General features: G+C 45.5%; 2 protein-coding genes across 2 annotated transcripts in view; one reads left to right on the forward strand and one right to left on the reverse strand.

Annotated features, from left to right (window-relative positions):
* Positions 1–4,607: 4,607 nt before the first annotated feature.
* Positions 4,608–14,961, forward strand: wu:fc17b08 (mucin-17). Its single transcript, XM_056610097.1, has one exon. It carries the CDS (start codon positions 4,624–4,626, stop codon positions 9,481–9,483), a length of 4,860 nt encoding a protein of 1,619 aa, XP_056466072.1. The 5' UTR covers positions 4,608–4,623; the 3' UTR covers positions 9,484–14,961.
* A 93-nt stretch (positions 14,962–15,054) lies between these two features.
* The window catches only part of slit1a (slit homolog 1a (Drosophila)), a 14,469-nt gene continuing 1,594 nt past the window's right edge, over positions 15,055–27,929 (reverse strand). The window contains exons 2-10 of the mRNA XM_056609816.1: positions 27,634–27,782; positions 26,553–26,646; positions 26,071–26,208; positions 23,179–23,407; positions 22,687–22,817; positions 21,643–21,797; positions 18,642–18,930; positions 18,244–18,455; positions 15,055–16,380 (exon numbers count right to left, since the gene is read on the reverse strand). Of these exons, the coding sequence (XP_056465791.1) occupies positions 16,142–16,380; positions 18,244–18,455; positions 18,642–18,930; positions 21,643–21,797; positions 22,687–22,817; positions 23,179–23,407; positions 26,071–26,208; positions 26,553–26,646; positions 27,634–27,782 (1,636 nt within the window). The 3' untranslated portion in view covers positions 15,055–16,141. The remainder of the gene's footprint in view (positions 16,381–18,243; positions 18,456–18,641; positions 18,931–21,642; positions 21,798–22,686; positions 22,818–23,178; positions 23,408–26,070; positions 26,209–26,552; positions 26,647–27,633; positions 27,783–27,929) is intronic.

Consider the following 27,929-nt stretch of genomic DNA (forward strand, 5'->3'; position numbering starts at 1 on the left):
TGGATGTTTCGTCAATATTCGTCAAACAGTGGCAAAGTTGGCTTTTTAAATGATGGCTTTCAGTCTGGCAGAGACACACAACCGTTACCTCCTGTCCCCAATAATTTATATTGTTTAATACCACTGTTGGTATTCGTTGTTCTAGCAATTCAAAGCTGAAACTAGCCGAAGCATTTTAACACATGGCAGTAACACTGCATTTTTATAAAAACTAAATTAACAAGGTAATGACTGACATGATCTGAAACCGCCTGTCTAGGCCAGTGGCGCCCCTTGCTGCCCTCTTTTAGTACTTATTTTTGTTTTCTATTTAACTTTAGAGATTGGTCACTTTAATCCTATACACTTTAATTAATGTTAAGCACTGTAAATAACATTTTAAATCTAATTGATACACGCTTCCATTTCCAACATGCTTGCTGAACCGGGCCATTTAACTAATTTGTCACTGTTTTGCAAATGTTCAAACTAAACGGAACACGATCATATCGGAGTGGTACAAAAAGAGATTCTCATGGTTCAGCACCTCTCTTTAAAAGAAGAAAGTTATTCCAGGTTTTTTAATATTTTATTTGTGGTCCATTCTGTTCAACAGATGTTCACCTCCCTTTGTTTTATGCAAACAACAATAAGACATGTCAAACATCAGTATATTTACACCCAGATCTGTGATGCACTTCTGCCACATCTCAGCTTCACCCACCTCAGGATATACTTCATGTTAAATGACTGATCAGGAAAGTATAAAGGAACGATTTTTAATAAGCACACAAGATTACCTCACTCAAAAGTTATACTTACGCATTTCAGTGCCTCATATATCGTGTTTGCTCATCTCTTTAAATAAAGGGGGATAAATACCACACTTAAAATCCTTTTTAAGATATAATGCGAAATGTCTAAATTTTGGACAGTCGTGCACACCTTACTATCGTGTAAACTTCACAAGCTACCTTAACCAGTATCAACAGCATTTTTTTAGTACCCGTATGAGCCTTTTCGACATTTGATTCCAGGTTTCAACTTTATAATACTCAAACTTGGTATGTCTCTGGGATTCGATTTTTTTGATTTTTTTATTTAATTGAATGTTTCTGTGTTGTAACTTTTTTTTCTATACACACTGTTTGAATAGTAGCAGTTATACATTGACTCTATTTCTCTGATGTTTATGGCGGTAATAATTACACACGCACCTACTTCAAGACTCATTTTCATCTGCTAGGACTCCATTTTAATATAGGCGCTTCTGGTGACAAAGGAAAGTCAATAATACTTTGCTTATCTGTACGGACATTGACTTAAAAGGCTGCGATGCAGAACTGCGTTGGCTTTTCCACCAATGCATTACTAAAGCGCCTATCCTCAACATGTGGTTCAACAGTTATACCTCAGGACACTCAGTGCTTTGGGATCAAGTACACACAACCACCTTTTTATTTAATTATTTTGGAAGTTATATTTATATGTATTTATTTAATTATATTTTAACATTTTCAGTGCAGACACTGTTTGTTTATTATTATTTATTTGATCTACTGGCAGTAAATGAAACTGGAAACTTTTTTTTAAATGCTTTCACTTTGAATGCATACATTTTAAATGAGACATTTTAAAGGTTTTGTAGGAACAGCTCTTAACCATGTATCTCAGCATCTCAGTATCTAGTTTATTCAGAGTAATTACGGAAAAAGCCTAGATTGTTAACACAAATTTTAAAAGCTAGTGAAAATCGACTGAATCGTATCAGGGACGTGTGCACTTGGGTTAAAACCACAGGATCCACCGAAGCAACTTTTATACATCCTTCTCTTTGTGGTTATGAGGATTCTGTATATAAAATACAGGAACAACTCGGGTGAAGGCACATAAGATGTGGACTACTTCGAAACTAAGTTTATTCGCATTATCATTTCAGATGGTGGTAACGGTTGAATATTTGTCCTTATTAGTTATAAGTTAGGTTAAGGACATCTGACTCCAAATGCATTTTATCGTTAAATGAATTTACTAATTATCGCTATGTTGAAGATATGGTAGTGCAAATGTTTAAATTAACTTTCATCTCAATTTATAAAATGTAAAAAAAAAAATAGTCAGAGTAAGTAAAATAGCTTAATGGGTTATTCTTGCTATGACAATCACCTAGCATTGCTTTTGTCATGTGCATGCATATAAAATATCCAAACGCTACGTTTTAATTTTTTTTCCAAATTGCCATCTGTATAGAGCTTAAAAACCGGTAATATGCTCCCCTTATCAATGTCCACTGTAGCACGATCTAATCGATTTACTACCTCATCACAAAATATTTTATGATCGCTTTGAATCGTAGCTTCTTCATGCCTATTCCATTTAAGCAACTCGCAGGATCTCGGAAAAGATATCGCTCTCTCGGTGTGAATCATGACGACACCTTAAATATTTTGGATGAGCAGAGTTAATCACTGCTAGTTTAGTGATGCAAGGTCACAAAGGGCTCGCCTCACAAAGCTAACGCAGTGGGAGCCTGACTTTTACCAAAGGGTACAATCATCTGTACATACTTTAGAGGTATCCTAAAAGTTGACTCGCCCAGCGGGACATTTATGTATTTATTTCTACGTTTATATTTTTGTGTGTGTTTTTGAAGTCTTTGCAGCTAGTGTATATTACAAATATAGTGATTTTAAGTGATTAAGGGGTAAGTTAATTTATATTAAGTATCAAATATAATTTTATTAAAATATTAGAATGGATCTAACCGGTTTGGAATTCATCTTGCGCAGTATATAATAATGGATCTAAATGGATGGGAGTGTATAAAAAAGGAGGTTTTATTAAACTGGAACACACACGTATAGTAAAGCTCTCTATGATGGAGACGGAAAATAACATATTTTGAAAATTGACATTTGATTGATTATAGATAATTTCTGTGTTGACACATGTTTATCTTGAATCGCTTATTATGTTTGAACTTTTAGAAGATCTGAGTCTCAAAGGAAGATCATGACTGATCATGCTTGTCAGTATAGACATCTGAAGTCTTAAGTTTGCATTCATATTAACGTGTGGAATGAAATGAGTTGTATTTTGCATGACTAGTTAAGTATGGACTTAAGCAAATGTATAATTAGACGGATTGTGCAAATGGAAACTTCTTTAACAAAAATCCTAATTTCAACAATGGAGTAATGTCAACTAGACAATGTGCATCCTGGATTTGTGAAAAGCATTTTATGGTTAATGTAAATAACCCATAATGTTTTAATCTATTCTGTAAAGTACACTGGCGGTCTACCTTTCATTGTAAAATAGCGTCTGTGCAATGTCTCTTGCTCATGATATCCGAAATGTCAGTTTGCTTATTGACTTGTCTGTTATAGCGACCGCATCGTGTTTTAATGTTGAGTGAGACAGAAGAATCCTCAGTGACGATGCTCATGTCACTATCTCTATTCAGGTACTTAACTGACTTTAACCTAACCAGCGGGGATATTGAGTTCCTGAACATGCCAAATGGTCAGGTTATAGCTGCAGCACATGTTATTTTTAAATCTAACAAATATCAAATATTTTTATCCATTTTAAAGGTTACTATTTCAGATATTATGGCTTGCTGTACACGTTCTGATTGTTTCTGCTGGTGGCTAACCCTATCCTACATCTTTTCATTGTTGCATTGTTATTTTTGTATATTGTTATACACTGAATGTCAATGCTCACTTAATTTAGATGGGAAGTTTTTTTTTCAATAGTTTTATTCTTCCAAGTTGTACGGTTTACAGTGCCTCAAAAGAAAAATGTATAACTTAGGTTCTACTAAACACTACAACATAATGTAAAAACGGTATGTTTTACTGTATGCAATGTCATGGCATACAGTTGCATCATTGCATTATAAAAAAAAAGAAGTTAAGATTGAAAAAGGCTTTAGATTTAATTATCCTATTGATAAACCTAAATGTGGCGTATACTTTTTCCCCCATTTTCTTTAGATAAATTGAAACGTCAATATGACATTTGCATGTTTTTTTTCAATGAACATGACATTTTGTTCATGAGGAACCACAAAATCCCAAATGTTTTAATTTCAAACTGCTTTGGTCTGCCTCACTATCAGGAAAGACAATTTATTGTCAAGGCGTTCTATTCTCAACTGAAAGGTTTTGGGTTGATTCTACATCAGCTCTCTATGTTCTTGGTGTTGAGGTGGTTTGTAAGGCTCGTGGTCCGATTATGTAATACATTTCACCAGATCTTTTATACTGTTTGTTTATTGAAAGCAATGCTTATTCTTGTTTTTAAAATGATTTTTTTTCTGATATGTCTACATGAGGTACCATAAATTAATGTATTGTGCATGTGTAGAATTGTATTGACGTACACTGTAAGGAACCAAGCCCACATTTAAGATAAAAAAATATGAAATTAATTGTAACTTTAATTGGTCAAATGCACTGGATGAAAGTTTTACTTTATGAAATCACTTATTCTTCTAATAAATAACTGAGAACACTTATGGCTACCTGTTGTGTTACTGTTTGTTGTTGTGATAAATAAGATGGGATACGCTTCCTAGGTAAAGATAATTATACCGTCCTACTTTTCCTCCTTTGGAAATATTGTATTATTTGGCAGATGTATTGCTGCTCAAGATTTGTGCTTGCACCCAATTCACAGTATTTTCTCATTTTGTTTTTTTTCAGTGAGTCTTCTGAAATACAGATTTCAAAGGCGAAGGAGCTGCAGTCCACGTCAACGCTGGAGCAGTTCATGGCCAAACTCTGCCTTCACCATCAACAGCAGATAGTGGATGCCCTTGGCTTTCTCCAGACTGAAGTCAAGGCATTGGCATCGCAAGCTCCTTGCAATAACTCGGAGAAGCAGGAAAACGCCCCTTCCGTCATGACATCAAGCCTTGGCACCTGTGAGAAATCTAGCTCAGAACTAAGGCTTCCTAATGTATCCACTCATGATGCAAAAGGTATGTCTCTAGTTATTTCTGGTACTCCAACAACATCAACAAGTAAGGAAGTTCCAGGGGAAGTGATATCGCTAAAATCCATTAATCCCGACCCACCTTTAGATCTTAACGCATTGGGTTTGAGAAGTGCCACACCTCTAGTCAATTCCACTCAAAATACAGCGGACTCTGAAAACAACCGGGATCATGTTCCTCTCAAAATGAAGATAATGAAGACCAACAAACTTGCAGATGGGAAGAAGTTATCATGTGTGCTCACCACTTCTCTTCTAACACAGACCGACACTGTTGCAGACAGGCAGGCTAATTCCGGCTGCAACCCCTCCAACAAATCGGTCTCTCAGAGTGCTAGACTCAGCTCCCCTGTGAAGAGGCACAGCCAGCCTGCTCACCTGAACCGAGATGGACAGCTGGACTCTCTTGGAAAAACCAAAGACACATCGTCCAAATTATTTTCCCCTCATAAAACCTCAAATACACATCACACGCCAGACACCCCTCGGACTGCCAGAAAGACCATCCGGGACTCCCCTGACCACAGGCCGAGGAACTCCGGTTCTAGGGTTGTAATAGACCCAGACCTCGGACATTGTGACATTGTGTATATCAACAAACCGATTACAGAGTGTTTGAGGGAACAGCATGGACACTTACCACCAAGGCGCAATGCAAGGAAAAGCACCAGGGGGCACATGTACGTGGAGGAAATGTGGGAGCTTAAAACGGTCCGCACTTTGGCTGGACGGAATGGAAGGAGAAGCTGTCCTAACCCAATGCCCGAGATCGTCACGTCGGTAACCCCGAAGCAGGCGCTCATCAAGCCGGATGGGGTACCGCCCGTAGATATGATCTTTGTCGGAAGTAGGGGGGAAACTTGTCAACAAATGCCCACTGAGCAGTCTGACGTGAGAGAGATGCCAGAGACGGGACATACGGAGGTAGGGGCAACTCAATTGGATCTTGTAGTTGAAACCAGTCAGACGGATCAGAGAAAAATAAACAAACCGGCAGCTTCTCAATCTCCTTTGACTGCATCAACAGAGAATGGCGATAAGGAAGCTGCCGATGTAGTACAAGAGGCAACTGCAAATTCAATGCATGCCACAGAAAGTGACCTCTCAAAAGAAAAGGCCCTCTCAAAAGAAAGTCAACTTCCAGAAGAGAGTGACCTTCCAGAAGAAGGTGACCATGAAGAATTTGACTTGCCTGAAGACATTGACTTAGCGGAAGTTCAAATGCTACCTAAACCAGTTGAAGAACTACAGATGGTGAATGAGGTCTTAAATAAATTGACTGAACAACAAATACCAGAATGCACAATGGGTGAAGACGCAGAGCCAGTACTTTCAGAAAGCATTTTGTCAGAGCAGCAACAAATTGACACTTTGCCATCAGTAGCTGAAGCCGATGAGGAAGTGGTCAGGGAGAGTAGTGGGAACATAGAGGGTGAGCAAACTCTGGAGCCAAAGCTAGAGGCAACAAAGCTTTCAGACAATTTAGTTGCAGGACTTAATTCTACAGCTGCTCCAGCAGAGAAAATATCCAAGGAGCAGCAGAGAAAGGTAATTGCACAGATTAAAAGTGATGTAAAACATTCAGTATCAGGGGATGAAGATGAGGAATATGATGTTTCCACAAAGTCACTACAGTCGCTGTTGAAAGAATTGCCCCCTTGGCGCAGAAAAAAAGGGGCTGTGATTCCTCTGCCAAAAAGGGTAAAAGAAACTCAGGGCGTTATTGTAGGCTACGTAAATGGACGGCCCATAGCGGCTTCTGATAGAAGTTTGCGACGGAGATCAAGTTCTGCTCCGCCAACACCTACCAAAGCCACGGAAACACCAAGTCCTTCTGTTTCAGAACACAGTCCTCGAGCTAAACATATTCCGGAGACTATCGCAGCTATAACTTCAGAGGATAGCTCTGTCGTTCCACAAGAAACGGAACAAGTTCCTGCAGTTCCGCTGACCCCAGTTAAACGTTATAAACGGCTTTCAAAGTTTGCCATAAAACGGCGCAAGAGGAGATCAAAGGCCAAGGTCGAGCATGAACAACAACAAACCGACGTTCCTGTTGTCCCTGAAAATGCTTCTGACCATCTTGCTGATGAACCCGTTGGTATCCCTGAACACACTCCATCTCAACTGCCTCTCTGCTCAGCAAATCAGCCACCTGAAACGACTGAATCGCCGATCACTCAAAGTGCTGTAACGTCTTCCTCGCCAACCCCAAGCTCTCCTGATTCTATTCGATCTGCAGATGTTGTCCAACCTCTCCCCGAGCTCCCTGACACCTCTGCTTCATCTCCTTTGGTTGTGTCTCCTCCTTCACCCATGGGCTCTGCCCTCCCTGTAGCTTCTGAACAATCCCAAAAGTGTACTGATTCTGAAAGTCCTGTTGAATCGAGTATTGCTTGTGGTGACTCAGCTGCAACAAGTGCTGAGGAAATTCAAGAAACAACAATGGAAAATGTCTTACTGACCAAACAGAAGGAACCTAGATCTGAGGAGGTTGTAGATGGTAAGGCTGAGAAACCGAATGTTTGCCATCTGGTCTCCAGTCTATTAGAAAGTCAGAGTGGCATTAGCGAGGACCTTCAAATGCAGACTATTCCCTTGGCAATTGAGAAGACTTTACAAAAAGATGAAGCGGGTGAATCGGAGGAAAAGCCTAACGGATGTTTGTTAGTGGATGAACCCTCCCTTGAGGATTCCAACACCCCCTCAGTGGTAGAGAAGCCAGCAAGGATGCCATTAAGAAATGAGAGTAGTAAGGCTGAAACGGCCAACCAGTCTTTAAGTCCACAGCCAGCTGAAGACCGGAAACTAGCTTTAAGATCGCAAAGAACGGCCACAGCTTCCACCAGTGCTATTGGCGTGGGAGGAAGACAAAAACAAAGGGCATCTCCTATTAGAAGGAAGTCAATGATGATGTCAGGTAGCTTGCTGCAGCCAGGCCCAGCAACCCCTTTTGTTTTGCAACCTCGCGATCCCCCTAAACAAGCTGTCCACAAACTCTTTGAGACTCTTAATGGGGAAGATAACCATCACATAATTAACAACTTGAATATCAAGTTTGACCGGATGCAGAAAGGATGGATCCAAATGGACAAGGAGGGACAGCCAGCAACAAAATATAGAAATAGATCAGACAGACAGGCAGCTATTTGGAAAAGTAAACGTAGGACAAGAAAACCAAAATCTTCTGAGCAGCATAAATACTCACCGGTACAGATGCTTTTCATGAAAAACTTTAATCTTACCAGTATTTGTCAATGGTACCTTGAGTCAACAGAGACCAAGTCTCTCGTCATCATTAAAAAGATTAATACACGTCTTCCATCTGAAACCCAGCTCTGCTTCCACAGTTCCTGCACAAGTTCCTCCCAAGGAGTGTTCCCAAGCCTGCAGGCGGAGCGTCTGAAGAAACATCTGAAGAAGTTTGCCATTGCCTCCCCGATAAAGAACAATGCCAAGGGCCAAAAGCTCATTGCCAAGGCCCTGGAGCAAGAGTCAATCCGAGCTAAAGATAGGAAAGAACTACCCACTGCAAACCAGGCTCTAACTAGGCCAATCTCCGCACCTGCCAAAGGGCAGGTGCCGATAGCTGAACCCCATAAAGTTTCAGGTAAATCCAAGAACCCAACTAGTGCAAGGATTTTGCGAAAATATTCTAATATCAGGGAGAAAATGCAGGTACAGCAAACTAGTATTGGGCTAAAAGAGGCAACCAAAAGCTTAAAATGCAGTACATTGAAAATGTTGACCCCATCACAATCTGACCCCAAGCCTGATCTTAAATCACCTCTCAAGAAACAGAAATTGACCCTGCCTGCAGCTGCTCAAACAAGAGTGTATAAGCCAACCGCTAGTAATGCCAAGGCAAATCCTGGTAGGAAATCTACTGAAAAGCCCAGTGCCCCCGAGAGAACCGCCAAGAATTCGGCCAGCAGTAGAGCACCAAGGGATCCGGCGAAAGAAACCGTTTCACCACAAAGATGTTCTCAAAGGCTAGGAAGCCCTAAAACAACATCTACAAGCAAAGTTATCTCGAACAAAAACCAGTTAGAAACAAAGAAAAAAGATGTGGAAAAGTCTCCTTTGGTTAAGCAAAGTAGTTCAAAATCCCAGACAAAGGAGCCTGCACCAAAAGGTGTTTCAGAAGGTGAAACTGTTGAGGCTGTGGTCGAAACTCCACAGCAAATGGACTTGAAGCCTCCAGTCTCCCCTGATCAGGTCTTGACAAGGTCCCAGAGAAAGATGGATGCTATAAACGTGAGCCCCGCTTTGGATAATCCATCAAAGTCAAGAAAAGGTCGGCCGCCTGCATCTGTTTCCAAGAATAATACAGATGCCGTGGTTACAAGGAGAGGCACTCTAAAATCAGTTGGTAAAAAAGGTCTTGTGACTTCACCATCACGCAGTGTAAGAAAAGCCACAAAAAGATCCTCTGAAACTTTGGAGACCCCTGTGAAGCGCACAAGGATGTCCGCTAAAATAAAAGACTGTACCCCCTAACCCATTCATCCCCCAAAAAGTATCTGCTATTTTGTGTAATATAATCCAACTGGTAAGAAGACACACGTTTCAGAAGAAGAAAATGCCGATATCTTAAGATATTTCAGGATGAAAGTGTCACTGTATATATTTGAGGATTCAAGGGTTTCACTTTGGTTTTTAAACACGTGTGTGGCTGGAGACCCCCCCCCCCCCCCCCCCCCACCCTGCGTGTTTAGCAAGCTGGTGTAGACAAAGCTTCCAGGTCTGTTATTAAGGCTGAGCGAGGTGCTGGACTATGGTATGTCCGTGGGTTTGTGTTCACTGAGTGTGTTCACAGTGCATCGGATACATGTTTCAACTCAAAATACTTTTGCAGTTAAGTTCCACTAACCTGGCCTCCCTGGCCTGTCCGGTAATCAGAGCTTCGTGAATATGTGACTTTTGTGGTCAGGTGCCTTATTTATAAAAACAAAACCTTGTTTGTGATCGAATTTTTTGCTGTGAAAACTTGTTTTTCGGACGATTGCACAGTGTCCCGTGTCGGAGAGGGGGTTGAATCATGAGTAAGATTCCTTTCATTTGTGCATAGAGTTGCTTTTCTACGCCTGCATAGTGTACAGTATACGCCTCCTCATGCATAATATGTAATTTAATTTGTCCATTGAAGCATTGGGATTTATGCGATCATTCTTTGTGTTTTTATTAAGCTTCTCATGTCCCCCAAAGCATTAACATCATTATCCTTCTTATTGTGACATGTAGATTATGAAGCAGACACTGGTCTGGTAAACATCGAAGCAGGCTGGCTTCTAAGCAGGCATTCTCTCTAACTTAATTTATGTTTGCTTATTGATAAATGTACATTTGGTTATGCTTTTTGGGCTTTTTTAAAATGGTGTTTATGGTTGATTTTAATTATCAATTATTTTCATACTACCATCCTCATCGGAGAATGTTATAAAATCATCTTCCCATCTAGGAAAGAGTTCTCAGAACTTTTTGTTGAATCTTGTTTTTGTTGTTGAACGGAACCCCTGAAAGATTATACATGTACATTACAGTCACAATGACTGATCATCTGGTCTTTTGGACAGTGGATGATTCACTAATGGTTTGGATAATTATATAGAAAATGTGTACGGAACGTCAAAATCTGAGCAGATACTCATAATGTTGGATGGCCTTTTTGGTTCTGAAGTTCAACCGATACTTGGTTATGTTTCTCTCCCTGCACTGTGTCCATGAATCACCATCATTGTGGACACATATTTTTCTGCGTGTGATCATGGCACAGTCCTCAATCATACAACCCAGTATGCCTCAATACTTTTGACTTTTAAAAAAAAAATCTTGCTGACTTGCTGGCAGACGTCTCATAATGTGAAGTTTCTGTACTTCTGCAATAGTCATTTACATTGGTGTATGATCAGAGGAAAAAAACGACACAACTTTTTAGCACAGTGTTATTTTTATTATGGTCATTTCTTGGAGGAAGTAAGCATTTGTAAATGTAGAACCTTTAATTCTTGTTTTTTGTTTTATTGTTATTTAAGTAACACTGATCTAGGCAGATGCATCCCGTAGATTCCCCAACAGTCAACCAAATAGATAACTTGAACATGTTTTATTCTTTACAGCTGTTATTTATAGATCTGGATTTTGTATATATCAGAAAGAAATGGCAATGCTTTATTTGTGGTTGCACCAAGAATGATACATATTTTATGTTAAAACTGTATTTTTGCTGGATTTCATATAAAGATTTTGAATTTTTATGTTTTGGTTTTTTTCATGTGACTGCTGTGTGGAGGTTGATGGTGCTCATTGTTGAGAGGATATTGGTATGCAAAGACTTATAGTTCTATTTGAAATTAAACTGCATGGTAAAAGACATGTGTGACAAACCTTGGCTTTTTCCAAACAAGATGGTACTACTCGTCTTGTTAAAAATAAGAATGAGGATGCTAATTCTCTCCAGGGATTAGCTGTATCTTATTTACTGCACGTTGTTAACATTATATTGTATGTTACGTTGATATCTGCTAAATGGAAAGACCAAGATTGGCTAACCATATCGGCACTCCAGTACCCAACCGGTAACTAGGACAATCTCATTTATCAGCGCAATGAGTTCATCGCAATCAGCACAGTGGTTAGAGAGCTGGGGAAAGGTATTTCTTTTTAGATGTTTCCAGAATTGTAGTTGATTGCTCACTGCCTCGGCTGCAGATTAATGTTAAAAAATACGTTCACCTAATGAACTTGTGTTGTAAAAATACAATTCCTCCCTTCTGTCTTGGAAGAAAGGGCAGAAACTTTTGAGGGATTTACTCCCAACCGTATAAAGTGAAGTATTGTAGCATGTCTGGTGAGCAGGTGACCCAGAAAGATAAAGCTGTTTGGGAAAGGAGGAATATGTGCGTAACCTAAATACATATGTTGTATAAGACAACACGAGTTGGGATGCCCTACAAAGGCTTAATGTGAAAACAGCTTAAAGAGGCACACAAATATTTAACTTTGAGATTTAGATATATATTTTCACATCTATGGCACAACCAGATTCAGCTATGGTGATCTTTCTTTTGAATTCACAAAAGACCAATTGACTAGACGCAGCTTGATGTGGCTAAACAACCTTCAACTAAGTAAAAGTGGGCTGAAATCTATACCAGTTACTCATCATAGTAGTTTACTATGAGTTTAATATGATTAAAGGCAAGAAATATATATATATATATTCAGGAATCAGATGTATCCTAGGTGATGGGCAAAAAATGCTGAGTACAAAAAGAAAAGCATCTTAAAACGTAGACAACGTCCACGTTTGGGAGATATAAAGAACAAATATTTGTTTTTTCACACATTTAGCATTTTAGATATATTTATTTGATGTAGATGTAAATTAGTTCTTTATTTAAATAAATAACTATTAAAGTTTATTTTAGACACATTTTAAATTGAAATTGGTTTAAGATCATTTAAATTATTTTTTTGGGATAAATATGTTATCTGTCTGACGGTTGCATTGGATAACAACTCATGACTTCTGTTTGCTGCAATTCTAAATTATTGTAATTGATTCAGTACTTTAGATTAAGATACTTGTTAAGCAATGAAGTTATTGTAGGACTACTCCACACACAACATACACAAAACAATTCATGAGGCAAACGACAACGCATTTAAAAGCACACACATTAAAGTTTAATGAATGAAAAGAGTGGGGATTTGGTAAACATTTGTTGGTGGCACTACATACATTCAGCATTATTGGGAGTTTCTCAGTTCAATTCCACCATTATACAAAAAAAAACAAAAAAACACTTGATCGGCAGGGTGGTGCCCAACCAGATAACATATCTTCGATTTCGCACCAGTTCATTACAACAGATACATTGTGCCTTTCTTTTTTATTATCATTGACAAATACAGTTCCCTAAGATGGAAGATATAAACTTGGAGCTTCCGGTCGCCTGACCTGAAAACTGAATTACATCTCAACATAGCACAAGTACCACTAAGATGGCCACCGACAGTGGACACGTCTACTCTCACCAGTAGACCTCAGTGTAACAGGAAGAGTAGGGGTGGGGGGAGGAGACACAAAGGATAAAGCCACACCCAACACAACGTGGACCTTCTCCCTTTGAAGATGTACACAATCTGAGGACGACAGTGACTGCTCAACCAGTATCCTTCACTAGATCCCCTCTGGAGCTAGGCCTATTGTACACCACCGGCGTCACATAATAACCTAGTGTAAAAGCAAGCAGACATTTTGGAAGAGGTTATTCAGCGAAGCTTTCTGGAGTGGACATCTAGGAAAGACCTTGAACTGGTTCAGATCTGTTAGCTTTTCACACTTTAGGAAGAGATTAGACATTTAGGCCGGCGACTTGTATGACCGTCCCTCCGCTTTCCTTATGATGAACCGCCAACGTACAGAATAAATTGCAATTGATGTATCTTACATTGGAAACTAAACAGCTAATAGTTTAACCACTTTATGAATAAGCATAGGTCATATTTATACATATTTATACATTCAGGTGTAACTGTATTGTTCACTTTAAAATGGCACGCATATCTTTAATTTGTGTATCCTGTAGCCAGGTAATGTTGATAGAAATACCAACAGACAGAGCCTCCTAACCTCTCAGTAGTTGGTTACAAGTTTTTTAAACATTTAGCGGATGACAAACCGAATCCTTGATCAATGTCCCCGTGGCCAACTCATAGTGCGTCTTATTTCTACTGGCTTGACCAAAGCTTATGATCAGTTGAATTCTGTCAAACAAAAATGCCACAGTTTTAAAAGTTGAAATGATAGAAATGCAACCCAAATAATAAGCAAAACAAAAATAAAAAAACAATCAAAAGAATCTGGAGCCTATAAAGTCTGTTTTCACGTGAGTTATGGAATTTCCTGTGGAAATACAAATCAATGGAAATGGGGCCACTTCTACCTTTATTGATAGCTCTGCCTCAGCAGCAAACAGGGAATGTCTGAGCCAGACAAGGTGAAACACTGCAGTAAGTTACAAATACCTTACATTTAATCCTCTTTTTTTTTTTTGCAAAATTATCTTTGTTTTGTATTCCTTTTAACTTTTTTTCTTTTAAACTTTATTGAAAATATCTGAAAGTCAGCAGCATGAATGCCTTTTACTTTCTACAGGAAAGAGCCTTTAGATGAAATAAATAAAATAAAAAACACTCACAGAATTAGATGTAATATTCACATGGAAGACAACATATACAATATTAAACATATTTCTAAATCAATACTGCCTCCTACACAACAAGGCCAACCAAATGTGTTTACTTATTTATTTTGGCCGATTACTAATTAGCTTGTTTGAGGAAATGAAATTAACATATAAAAACACCATGGAACCAAATAATGCCATTAATAGTTCCATAGCTTCCAAAAAACACAGACTCACTCCTTAAACATAGAAAAATACTATACCAAAATGAAATACAAATATATATGTATATATATTAGAATCTGTTAGGCATTTTGTATAAAGTGGTGGGGCTAAAGGAGTTAGGTTACATCACAGAACAAAACAAAAAGTAACACAAATCAATATAAGAGATAACACAAAACAAAACAAAATCTGCAATCTTTTGCTTTGTAATTACATGATATTAAGAAGCTCTACATATTCATTGTCAAACTCATCTCCACACATGCAACAGTTTGCACAAGTTTAATACTGCAGGCATGGGGGGGGGGGACTAGACTACCTCCTGCTTGGAAGGGGGGGCAGATTATGCAAATCATCCTAACCCTGAGGCAATGCATGCTGGGAAACTGAATACCACCGGGCACTGGCCGCTCTGATGGGTGTGGAGATGAAAAGATTTCATTTGTGACAAAACCAATCTGCGCACTGGATGTGTGTGTGTGTGTGTGTGTGTGTGTGTGTGTGTGTGTGTGTGTGTGTGTGTGTGTGTGTGTGTGTGTGTGTGTGTGTGTGTGTGTGTGTGTCCATGCACTTTGGAGGGGGTCTATGACTGTAGTGCTCAGTGCTGCTAGTCAGTGCCGTCTAGTCTTAGTTATGGAGTCTCTATGCAAGGTGGCTCACAGTACAACTGTGACACCCAAACACCTGCCGCTCTAAGTCCGAATATATATATATATATATATATATATATATATATATATATATATATATATATATATATATATATATGCGTGTATCCCAACTGGATTATGTGCCGGCTCAAACCCTACCTGTTCCATTCTACATATGCAATGTGTTAATGAATGAGCGGCCAGAGATCCCTACCCCTACCCTCAGAGCGACGTACTGAACCTGACCCGGGCACCCCTACCCTCAGAGCGACGTACTGAACCTGACCCGGGCACCCCTACCCTCAGAGCGACGTACTGAACCTGACCCGGGCAGCCCAGTCCAGCGAGGCCCAGCCAAGCTCCGCCTCCAGCTTCACCAAGTCATGCAGTCCAGCTCCTCTGCTCATTCATCCCTCGCTCTCTCTCCGTCTGTCTCTCTCTCTTCACCTTTGTGTCCGCTTACGGTCATATCTGTGCCGTTGTGCCATCGGCTGCCAGCCTGGCGGCCCATGTCCCAACTGCCTCTAGAAAGTTCAGATGGTGAACAGGTGGCTCAGTGGCTCCGACACCGACCTGACACACCTGGGGTGGATGGACGGATGGATGGATGGATGGCTTGATGGATGGACGGATGGATGGATGGATGGCTTGATGGATGGATGGGGGTGTTTGGGGTATCGGAGAGGACACCTCACTGAACGCTTCAGCAACACCTTGGAAATCTGTGGATCCTTTTGGAGCAACCTCGAAGGTTCTGTTGGGGATTTTTTCTCTTCTTCTTTTTGGACGTTGAGAAGTTGCTGTTGTGCTTCTCTCCGTGTCACTGTAGGTCTACATCCTTGGACCATGGACGGGAATGTCCTATTTTACAAACATCGTTGTCCATAATATATAGATAGAGGGTTTTATATATTTTTTTCTTTATACTTTCTGTCTCGCTCTCTTTCCTCCAGTCCACTCTCCTCCTCCTCCTCCTCCTCCTTCCTTCTCTTCCAGTCTTCCACCCAGCGCAGCGACAGCGGTGGTGGGGGGGTGACGGACGCAGGGTGGATGGGGTCAGGGGGGCGGGGGGGGGAGCTGCGGCCCCCGCTACATGCAGCCAGCGCAGCCGCACTTGATGGTCTTCTCCACCTCCTCGCTGAAGGAGGTGCCGTCGCTGCACTCGAAGGTGTATTTCCGGCGCTTCATGCGCTGGCTGGCGCAGCACGCCCCGGCGTCGCACGCCCCGCTGCACTCCACCCAGGACACCGTGCGCGTGGTCTGGCAGATGGCGTAGCCCCGCTGCACCTGGTAGAAGTCCCGCATGGGCTCTCCTCGGCACTCGGACTCTGGGGGAACGTGGACGGGGGGGATTAGTCAGTACTGCAGAAAGCCGCTCGGTCAGTACGATGGACAGGACTGGATTTAATTTGTGACAAACCAATCTGACAATGTGTGTGTGTGTGTGTGTGTGTGTGTGTGTGTGTGTGTGTGTGTGTGTGTGTGTGTGTGTGTGTGTGTGTGTGTGTGTGCGCGTGCGCGTCCAAGCACTTTGGAGGGGGTCTATGACTGTAGTTCAATGTTAAGTGGGTAAAAACTATTTCATTGGAAGTAGAGGCAAGCTGGGGCTGCAAACATTTTCAGAACTAGAAATGAGGTTTACTCATAAAGTTTACTCCTATTACTATTTAATCATTGGAAGTGACTACAAGTTGACACAGATACAGCTCCTTTAGGAACTGCGGTCAAGCCAGCCGACTCATCAAGATCGGCGGTCAAGCCAGCCGACTCAGTTTTTTGCCGTACCTTTATATACTAGCCATTACGGTAATAGCGTCTCAGAAATAGTTTCAAATAAAAGCATTCGTCGGGTACATACGAAAAGACAGTCAATGCAAGCAAATACTATCAAAGGAAGTGTATGGCCGTTGTGGTATTTACTTTCAAAATAAAAGCCCACCAAACATTCCAATATGAGACATACTACATAGGATTTTGGATTCGATTTAAAAGCAAATCATTTCACTTCAGGGTTATAGTTCACGACCCCATGGGGTCAGGCAAGAAGTTTCAGAACATTCTGATGTGGAGTTTCAAAATAAAAGCCCACCAAACATTCCAATATGAGACATATTACATTTGATTTTGGATTCAATTTAAAATAAAATGCCCTGTTATTTCAGGCTCATTTCACTTCAGGGTTATAGGTCACGACCCCATGGGGTCACGCAAAAGGTTTCAGAACATTCTGATGTGGAGTTTCAAAATAAAAGCCAACCAAGGTATCCAATATGAGACATATTACATATGATTTTGGATTCAATTTAAAAGAAAATGCCCTGTTATTTCAGGCTCATCTCACTTCAGGGTTATAGCTCACAACCCCATGGGGTCACGCAAAAGGTTTCAGAACATTCTGATGTGGAGTTTCAAAGTAAAAGCCAACCAAAATCTCCAATATGAAACATATTACATATGATTTTGGATTCAATTTAAAAGAAAATGCCCTGTTATTTCAGGCTCATTTCACTTCAGGGTTATAGTTCACGACCCCATAGGGTTGTGAAACTTTGGTTGGATAACCATGAAGTGAAATGAGCCTGAAATAACAGGGCATTTTATTTTAAATTGAATCCAAAATCAAATGTAATATGTCTCATATTGGAATGTTTGGTGGGCTTTTATTTTGAAACTCCACATCAGAATGTTCTGGAACTTCTTGGGTGACCCTATGGGGTTGTGAACTATAACCCTGATATGAAATGAGCATGGAATAACAGGGCATTTTCTTTTAAATCGAATCCAAAATCATTTGTAATATGTCTCAGATTGGAATGTTTGGTGGGTTCTTATTTTGAAAGTAAATACCACAACGGCCGTACACTTCCTTTGATAGTATTTGCTTTTATTGACTGTCTTTTTGTATGTACCCGACGAATGCTTTTACTTTAAACTAGTTCTGAGACGCTATTACCGTAATGGCAAGTATATACAGGTACGGCAAAAAACTGGGTCGGCTGGCTTGACCGCCGATCTCGATGAGTCGGCTGGCATGACCGCAGTCTTTAGGAGCAGGAACGGTTAGGGCATCTTTACTCAGGGCTGCCTAAGCTGAGGAAATCTTTGTGGAGCAAAACCAGAACATTTCAGCTGGGAAAAACCCATGCCTACCTTTCAGCCCTACCAAACCTAACAACTGAAACCAAACCAACCTGCATCGCACAGCTCTCCGGTGTAGCCGCTCTCACAGTGGCAGTAGGCGTCTCCCGTGTCCGAGATCTGGCAGCGGCCATGCTTGCAGCTCAGGCGGCGGCAGGGGTTGAACAGCTCCCCCTGCTGGTTGCACAGGGTGCCGTGATAACCCTCGGAGCATTCGCAGTGATACGTCTGGCCGACCGAGGGGATGCACTTTCCATGGACACACCTGGCAAGGAGCAAGACGCAGTTTAGTATACGAGACCACGACACGATACCTCAAATTGTACTTTTTCTTTTTTATTCACGTTAGATTTTTGGACTAAAATATATATATATAGATATATATAGATCTATATATAGATCTATATATATTATATGGGAGCTATCCAACATTTTGAAAGCGTTGCCTTACTTGCTCCCCTGGCAGGGGTTGGCGGCGACCTGGTCGCAGTGGGGGCCGCTCCAGCCAGGCTGGCAGTGGCACACGGGCCCTTGGGCTCCGTCGGGCTGGCAGATCCCGTGCAGACAGTAGATCTTCCTGCAGGGCTCGCAGCCGGGCACCACGCCCGGCTTCATCTGGGTGTTGGTGAAGTCCTGCAGCTCGTTGTTGATGTACAGGTTCTGGATGCAGCCGTGGAAACTGGAGCCGTTCTGGATCTGCCAGAGACGGAACGCTGCGGAGGGGCCTTCCACGGGCATCCCTGAGGGGGGGGAGAGGATGGTTAGAGGGGGGGGAGGCGGAGAGCCGGGGCGACAGACACACAGCGGACGGACACAGGGCTGATATGGGTTTAATGGAGGAAGGAGCTTCAAGAGGATGTGTGTCCCAACGGGGAGAGTCTGATTCTGAATTAAATACACCGTTGTTATAGTTATTATTGTTGGATTGAAATTTGGGCCACATCGTTGAAAGAGAGGACAACAGGAAGAAGATTGGTCATGGATGTTGTGTATGGTTACTATAGCAAGAACAAGACGTCACGTCACATCACCGAACCAAAACCACAGCTGTCTGAACTCCTCCTGATGTCAACTTTTATTTGATTGAATATTGAATTATCTTTCCAAACTCCACAGAAGCCATGGGGGTTCTATATATATTGCATAGGTTGTTTTATCTTTCTATTTTATCTCAGGAGAATCAGGCTGTGATATTTCACATCAAACAACATAATACATGGAGTCACACTGGCATGCGCATACGAAGCATGTTTGAGGTGGAGGACTGTGTCTGTTAGTTCATATATCAGCCACCAGGGGGCACTCTTTGACCGCTAGCGGCATCTGTGCATCCGTGGATTCATATTTGCATCGATAGGGTAAATGATCTAAGCTCAAAATGTGTAATTTTCCCTTAAACGTAAACGTGTTGGTGGTAGTTCTGTGATCAGGCCTGGCCGTTATGTGTTGGTGGTAGTTCTGTGATCAGATGTTATGTGTTGGTGGTAGTTCTGTGATCAGATGTTACGTGTTGGTGGTAGTTCTGTGATCAGATGTTATGTGTTGGTGGTAGTTCTGTGATCAGATGTTATGTGTTGGTGGTAGTTCTGTGATCAGGCCTGGCTGTTATGTGTTGGTGGTAGTTCTGTGATCAGATGTTATGTGTTGGTGGTAGTTCTGTGATCAGATGTTATGTGTTGGTGGTAGTTCTGTGATCAGATGTTATGTGTTGGTGGTAGTTCTGTGATCAGGCCTGGCCGTTATGTGTTGGTGGTAGTTCTGTGATCAGATGTTATGTGTTGGTGGTAGTTCTGTGATCAGATGTTATGTGTTGGTGGTAGTTCTGTGATCAGATGTTATGTGTTGGTGGTAGTTCTGTGATCAGATGTTATGTGTTGGTGGTAGTTCTGTGATCAGGCCTGGCCGTTATGTGTTGGTGGTAGTTCTGTGATCAGGCCTGGCCGTTATGTGTTGGTGGTAGTTCTGTGATCAGTTGTTATGTGTTGGTGGTAGTTCTGTGATCAGGCCTGGCCGTTATGTGTTGGTGGTAGTTCTGTGATCAGGCCTGGCCGTTATGTGTTGGTGGTAGTTCTGTGATCAGATGTTATGTGTTGGTGGTAGTTCTGTGATCAGGCCTGGCCGTTATGTGTTGGTGGTAGTTCTGTGATCAGGCCTGGCCGTTATGTGTTGGTGGTAGTTCTGTGATCAGGCCTGGCCGTTATGTGTTGGTGGTAGTTCTGTGATCAGATGTTATGTGTTGGTGGTAGTTCTGTGATCAGGCCTGGCTGTTATGTGTTGGTGGTAGTTCTGTGATCAGGCCTGGCCGTTATGTGTTGGTGGTAGTTCTGTGATCAGGCCTGGCCGTTATGTGTTGGTGGTAGTTCTGTGATCAGGCCTGGCCGTTATGTGTTGGTGGTAGTTCTGTGATCAGGCCTGGCCGTTATGTGTTGGTGGTAGTTCTGTGATCAGGCCTGGCCGTTATGTGTTGGTGGTAGTTCTGTGATCAGGCCTGGCCGTTATGTGTTGGTGGTAGTTCTGTGATCAGGCCTGGCCGTTATGTGTTGGTGGTAGTTCTGTGATCAGGCCTGGCCGTTATGTGTTGGTGGTAGTTCTGTGATCAGATGTTATGTGTTGGTGGTAGTTCTGTGATCAGATGTTATGTGTTGGTGGTAGTTCTGTGATCAGATGTTATGTGTTGGTGGTAGTTCTGTGATCAGATGTTATGTGTTGGTGGTAGTTCTGTGATCAGATGTTATGTGTTGGTGGTAGTTCTGTGATCAGATGTTATGTGTTGGTGGTAGTTCTGTGATCAGATGTTATGTGTTGGTGGTAGTTCTGTGATCAGGCCTGGCCGTTATGTGTTGGTGTAATCGATGATTAACGTTGGTTCTAACAAACACAGTCATGATGGGGATGATGGGGGCACTGGAGTGGGGGGGTGATGGGGGGACTGGGCTGGGGGTCGGGGGGTGATGGGGGGACTGGGGGGGTGATGGGGGGACTGGGCTGGGGGTCGGGGGGTGATGGGGGGACTGGGGGGGTGGGGGGACTGGGGGGGTGGGGGGACTGGGCTGGGGGGACTGGGTGATGGGGGGACTGGGTGATGGGGGGACTGGGCTGGGGGGGGAGGGGGTGATGGGGGACTGGGCTGGGGGGGAGGGGGTGATGGGGGGACTGGGCTGGGGGGGGGAGGGGGTGATGGGGGGACTGGGCTGGGGGGGGGAGGGGGTGATGGGGGGACTGGGCTGGGGGGGGAGGGGGTGATGGGGGGACTGGGCTGGGGGGGGAGGGGGTGATGGGGGGACTGGGCTGGGGGGGGGGGTGATGGGGGGGGTGGGGGGAGGGTGATGGGGGACTGGGCTGGGGGGGGGTTATCAGGGCGGGGTTGCGGTGGTAACGAGGCGAGGGGGAGGTAGAGTGTAGTAAGTTCAGAGTGCCTGCGGAGGAGGGGGTGGTGTGGTGAGGGCCCCTACCCCCCACGTAGAGCGGGGCCTCCCCAGTGAGGGGGCGCGCCGCCCGGAAGCTGTCCATGGAGGTGGGGAGACCCCCGTCGATGGACAGGTTCACCATCTGCTCGAAGGTCACCAGCTCCACCGTGTGGAACCGCCCGTCGTTGATGGTCTCAGTGCTGGGGGGGGGGGGGGGGCACGTTAAGAACCGTTAACACTAAGAACCAGAACTCAGAGAACACTAAGAACAGAACTCAGAGAACACTAAGAACCGTTTACACTAAGAACCAGAACTCAGAGAACACTAAGAACAGAACTCAGAGAACACTAAGAACCAGAACTCAGAGAACACTAAGAACCAGAACTCAGTGAACACTAAGAACCAGAACTCAGAGAACACTAAGAAGCAGAACTCAGAGAACACTAAGAACCAGAACTCAGAGAACACTAAGAACCAGAACTCAGAGAACACTAAGAACAGAACTCAGAGAACACTAAGAACAGAACTCAGAGAACACTAAGAACCAGAACTCAGAGAACACTAAGAACAGAACTCAGAGAACACTAAGAACCGTTAACACTAAGAACCAGAACTCAGGGAACACTAAGAACAGAACTCAGAGAACACTAAGAACCGTTAACACTAAGAACCAGAACTCAGAGAACATTAAGAACCAGAACTCGTTGAACACTAAGAACCAGAACTCAGTGAACACTAAGAACCAGAACTCAGAGAACACTAAGAACCAGAACTCAGAGAACACTAAGAACCAGATCTCAGAGAACTCTAAGAACCAGAACTCAGAGAACACTAAGACCGTTAACTCTAAGAACCAGAACTCAGAGACAGTTGGAGAGCAGCCCCTAGGAGCGCAGTAGCTCTGACAGGGCGGTGTTCAGTCATCTAGCGGACGCTTTATCCAGAGCTACAGCTACCCATCATTAAGGAGCGGGGGGTAAGGGAGGCTTCTACCACAAGGAGGCCGAGGAGGTCAGGGTGAGGCCTAGAGGTATGGGGGTAACCCTAACCCTAGGCCGCCCCCCCCCAGAGCTCCTGCCCGTCCGTACCTGTAGATGGCGTGACCTGGCTGGCTGCCTGGGTCGTAGCTGACCTTGACGTGACCTTGGAACAGTTCCACGGCGATGTGGTCGTTGTCTCCGTTGTAGAGCAGGATGCCATTCTCCTCCGCCGTGGACACCTGGCATCACAAGGTCACCTCAATGTCATATGTGCACGCTACATTGGTTATTGCTCATTTATGTACAAATCAATACCTGCATGCGCTGACACACACACACACACACACACACACACACACACACACATAACCAACACACTGACATTAAACAAAAACAAACAAAGTCAGACACACAAAACACACAGACCCACACACACAGAAACACAGAAACACACAACGAACACAAACATACAAAAGAACAAACACACACACACAAAACTAAAACAAACACACACACAAAACACACAAACACATACACGTCGATAGACACACAAACACACACACACACACCCCCCCCAGCCCCCCAGGTGTGTGTGCCCACCTGCAGCGTGATGTTGGCCTGCGGCCAGTTCTTGAGGTCGGACAGCAGCAGGTACGAGTCCCGGTCGATGAAGTTGACGCTGACGAGCTTCTCGCAGCGCGGGCCGCCGAACCCGGGCAGGCACTGGCAGAGGGCGCGCCCCCCCCGCTCCACGCAGGGCGCCCCGTTCTGGCAGTCGGCCAGCTCGCACAGCGACCGCGCCGACAGGGGCGCCTCGCACAGCTGACCGCTGCCGGGGCGAGAGGGTTAGTTAGTGACTGCTGGGGTGAGAGGGTTGGTTAGTGACCGCTGGGGCGAGAGGGCTAGTTTGTGACCGCTGGGGCGAGGGGGTTAGTTAGTGACCGCTGGGGCGAGGGGGTTAGTTAGTGACCGCTGGGGCGAGAGGGTTAGTTAGTGACCGCTGGGGCGAGGGGGTTAGTGAGTGACCGCTGGGGCGAGGGGGTTAGTTAGTGACTGCTGGGGTGAGAGGGTTGGTTAGTGACCGCTGGGGCGAGAGGGCTAGTTTGTGACCGCTGGGGCGAGGGGGTTAGTTAGTGGCCGCTGCCCGGGCGAGAGGGTTAGTGAGTGACCGCTGCCCGGGGAGAGGGTTAGTTAGTGACCGCTGCCCGGGCGAGAGGGTTAGTTAGTGACCGCTGCCCGGGCGAGAGGGTTAGTGAGTGACCGCTGGGGTGAGAGGGTTAGTTAGTGACCGCTGCCCGGGCGAGAGGGTTAGTGAGTGACCGCTGGGGTGAGAGGGTTAGTGAGTGACCGCTGGGGCGAGGGGGTTAGTTAGTGACCGCTGCAGGGGCGAGAGGGTTAGTTAGTGACCGCTGGGGCGAGAGGGTTAGTGAGTGATCGCTGGGGTGAGGGGGTTAGTTAGTGACCGCTGGGGCGAGAGGGTTAGTTAGTGACCGCTGGGGCGAGGGGGTTAGTTAGTGACCACTGGGGCGAGAGGGTTAGTGAGTGACCGCTGCCCGGGCGAGAGGGTTAGTGAGTGACCGCTGCCCGGGCGAGAGGGTTAGTGAGTGACCGCTGGGGTGAGGGGGTTAGTTAGTGACCGCTGGGGCGAGGGGGTTAGTTAGTGACCGCTGGGGCGAGGGGGTTAGTTAGTGACCGCTGCCCGGGCGAGAGGGTTAGTGAGTGACCGCTGCCCGGGCGAGAGGGTTAGTGAGTGACCGCTGGGGTGAGGGGGTTAGTTAGTGACCGCTGGGGCGAGGGGGTTAGTTAGTGACCGCTGGGGTGAGGGGGTTAGTTAGTGACCGCTGCCCGGGCGAGAGGGTTAGTGAGTGACCGCTGGGGTGAGAGGGTTAGTTAGTGACCGCTGCAGGGGTGAGAGGGTTAGTTAGTGACCGCTGGGGTGAGGGGGTTAGTTAGTGACCGCTGGGGCGAGAGGGTTAGTGAGTGACCGCTGGGGCGAGAGGGTTAGTTAGTGACCGCTGGGGCGAGAGGGTTAGTTAGTGACCGCTGGGGCGAGGGGGTTAGTTAGTGACCGCTGGGGCGAGAGGGTTAGTGAGTGACCGCTGGGGTGAGGGGGTTAGTTAGTGACCGCTGCCCGGGCGAGAGGGTTAGTGAGTGACCGCTGGGGTGAGGGGGTTAGTTAGTGACCGCTGGGGCGAGAGGGTTAGTTAGTGACCGCTGGGGCGAGGGGGTTAGTTAGTGACCGCTGGGGCGAGAGGGTTAGTGAGTGACCGCTGCAGGGGTGAGAGGGTTAGTGAGTGACCGCTGCAGGGGTGAGAGGGTTAGTTAGTGACCGCTGGGGCGAGAGGGTTAGTTAGTGACCACTGGGGTGAGGGGGTCAGTTAGTGACCGCTGCCCGGGCGAGAGGGTTAGTGAGTGACCGCTGCCCGGGCGAGAGGGTTAGTGAGTGACCGCTGCCCGGGCGAGAGGGTTAGTTAGTGACCGCTGGGGTGAGGGGGTTAGTTAGTGACCGCTGGGGCGAGGGGGTTAGTGAGTGACCGCTGGGGTGAGGGGGTTAGTTAGTGACCGCTGGGGCGAGGGGGTTAGTTAGTGACCGCTGGGGCGAGGGGGTTAGTTAGTGACCGCTGGGGCGAGAGGGTTAGTGAGTGACCGCTGGGGTGAGGGGGTTAGTTAGTGACCGCTGGGGCGAGGGGGTTAGTGAGTGACCGCTGGGGCGAGGGGGTTAGTTAGTGACCGCTGGGGCGAGAGGGTTAGTTAGTGACCGCTGGGGCGAGGGGGTTAGTTAGTGACCGCTGGGGCGAGAGGGTTAGTGAGTGACCGCTGCAGGGGTGAGAGGGTTAGTGAGTGACCGCTGCAGGGGTGAGAGGGTTAGTTAGTGACCGCTGGGGCGAGAGGGTTAGTTAGTGACCACTGGGGTGAGGGGGTCAGTTAGTGACCGCTGGGGTGAGAGGGTTAGTTAGTGACCGCTGGGGCGAGAGGGTTAGTTAGTGACCACTGGGGTGAGGGGGTCAGTTAGTGACCGCTGGGGTGAGAGGGTTAGTTAGTGACCGCATCAGGGGTAGAGGAACAGCGCGGTACGCTTAGTAACCGGTAGGTTAGAGGACGGGCAGTGCTGGAGGCTTAGTGACAGCAGGTAGCGGTGATAATAGCGCTAGAAAAGACAAGCCTACCTCTGTATTGCTTTTAACAGAAGGTCAGATAGTGAAGATAAGATGACACACGTAATGCTTTCACCTAAAGACAACTCAAGGGGAGATGAATCGGGGTTCATTACTGACGGAGGCTGAGAAGGTATCTTTGGTTGGCTGGGTGGCAAAACCCACCGACACGCAAACCATGCATCACTGGCACCGACCCAGGGTCGATCCCAAACAGCAGTCCTATGAGTTGTCATTTCCTGACCCATTTCGGGTGTCTTCCCTCCCCTGTCCTTACGGCCCCTCGCGCACTCTGACCCCCGGAGGAGAGGTGAACGCCCGGTGACTGTGTGCTCACCTGTAGCCATCGGGGCAGAGGCAGGAGTAGCCGTTGAACTCGTCCAGGCACTGGGCGCCGTTCAGGCAGCGGTGCTCGTTGCAGTCGTCATAGTCCACGCTGCAGTCGTCGCCAACGTAGCCAGGAGTACACACACACCTACGGTACGGGAGGGGAGAGGGTGACCCACTGGGACCCTGCTGGGGCGTCGCCCCCCCACTGGCAGCAACATCAACATGAACCGTGGCCTTTGTTTGGAGAGTGATCGATTCTTTAGCTTGTATTCATAAGGAGTCATTGTATTAACAGGCCTATGTTGGGACACGGCTGGCTCCATCGATCTGCGTAGCTATAAGAGGAATTATATTTCATTCTTGGTTGCTAGGCAACTAGGCTGGCAATACGGCCCATCAAGCGACTTCTTGTGGGGCCCCCCCTAGGAGCCCCCACTTTGACACCCCCTTTCTAATCCACATGCGGACCCGGACGGCGTGCTCACTCACTTGGGCCCCGCCGAGGTGATGAGGCAGGTAGACTGGTGCTTACAGGGACTCCGACCGGGGGCGCAGACGTCCTCCATCTCCTCACACATGTCCCCTGCACACACACATCCACCATGAGGTCATCAGCACAGACACATCCACCATGAGGTCATCAGCACAGACACATCCACCATGAGGTCATCAGCACAGACACATCCACCATGAGGTCATCAGCACAGACACATCCACCATGAGGTCATCAGCACAGACACATCCACCATGAGGTCATCAGCACAGACACATCCACCATGAGGTCATCAGCACAGACACATCCACCATGAAGTCATCAGTACACACACATCCACCATGAGGTCATCAGCACAGACACATCCACCATGAGGTCATCAGTACACACACATCCACCATGAGGTCATCAGCACAGACACATCCACCATGAGGTCATCAGCACAGACACATCCACCATGAGGTCATCAGCACAGACACATCCACCATGAGGTCATCAGCACAGACACATCCACCATGAGGTCATCAGTACACACACATCCACCATGAGGTCATCAGCACAGACACATCCACCATGAGGTCATCAGTACAGACACATCCACCATGAGGTCATCAGCACAGACACATCCACCATGAGGTCATCAGCACAGACACATCCACCATGAGGTCATCAGTACAGACACATCCACCATGAGGTCATCAGTACAGACACATCCACCATGAGGTCATCAGCACAGACACATCCACCATGAGGTCATCAGCACAGACACATCCACCATGAGGTCATCAGCACTGACACATCCACCATGAGGTCATCAGCACAGACACATCCACCATGAGGTCATCAGTACAGACACATCCACCATGAGGTCATCAGCACAGACACATCCACCATGAGGTCATCAGCACAGACACATCCACCATGAGGTCATCAGCACAGACACAGCACAGGGGCTCCGTCCCCCTGTTTGTGCGTGCGTGCATGCATGCGTGTGCTGTGTGTCTGTCTGTGTGCGTGTGTCTGTGCGTGTGTGTACGCGTGTGTGTGCGTGTGTGTGTGGGTGTGCGTGTGTGTTACCTGCGTAGTAGAGAGGACAGAGGCAGGTGTAGTTGTTGATCCCGTCAACGCACGTTGCTCCGTTCTCACAGTCGCTGTATTCGCAGTCGTCAACGTCAATTTTGCACGCAGGGCCTTCGAAACCCAGGGGGCAGGAACAGCTGAAGACACACACACACACACACACACACACACACACACACACACACACACACACACACACACACACACACACACACACACACACACACACACACACACACAGAACATTGAACTCACTGAAGGAAAATCCATATTTCTCTCTTTAAAGACGATTT

The sequence above is a fragment of the Gadus chalcogrammus genome, chromosome 15 (genome assembly GCF_026213295.1).
Source record: "Gadus chalcogrammus isolate NIFS_2021 chromosome 15, NIFS_Gcha_1.0, whole genome shotgun sequence".
In the NCBI taxonomy this organism is placed as follows: domain Eukaryota; kingdom Metazoa; phylum Chordata; class Actinopteri; order Gadiformes; family Gadidae; genus Gadus; species Gadus chalcogrammus.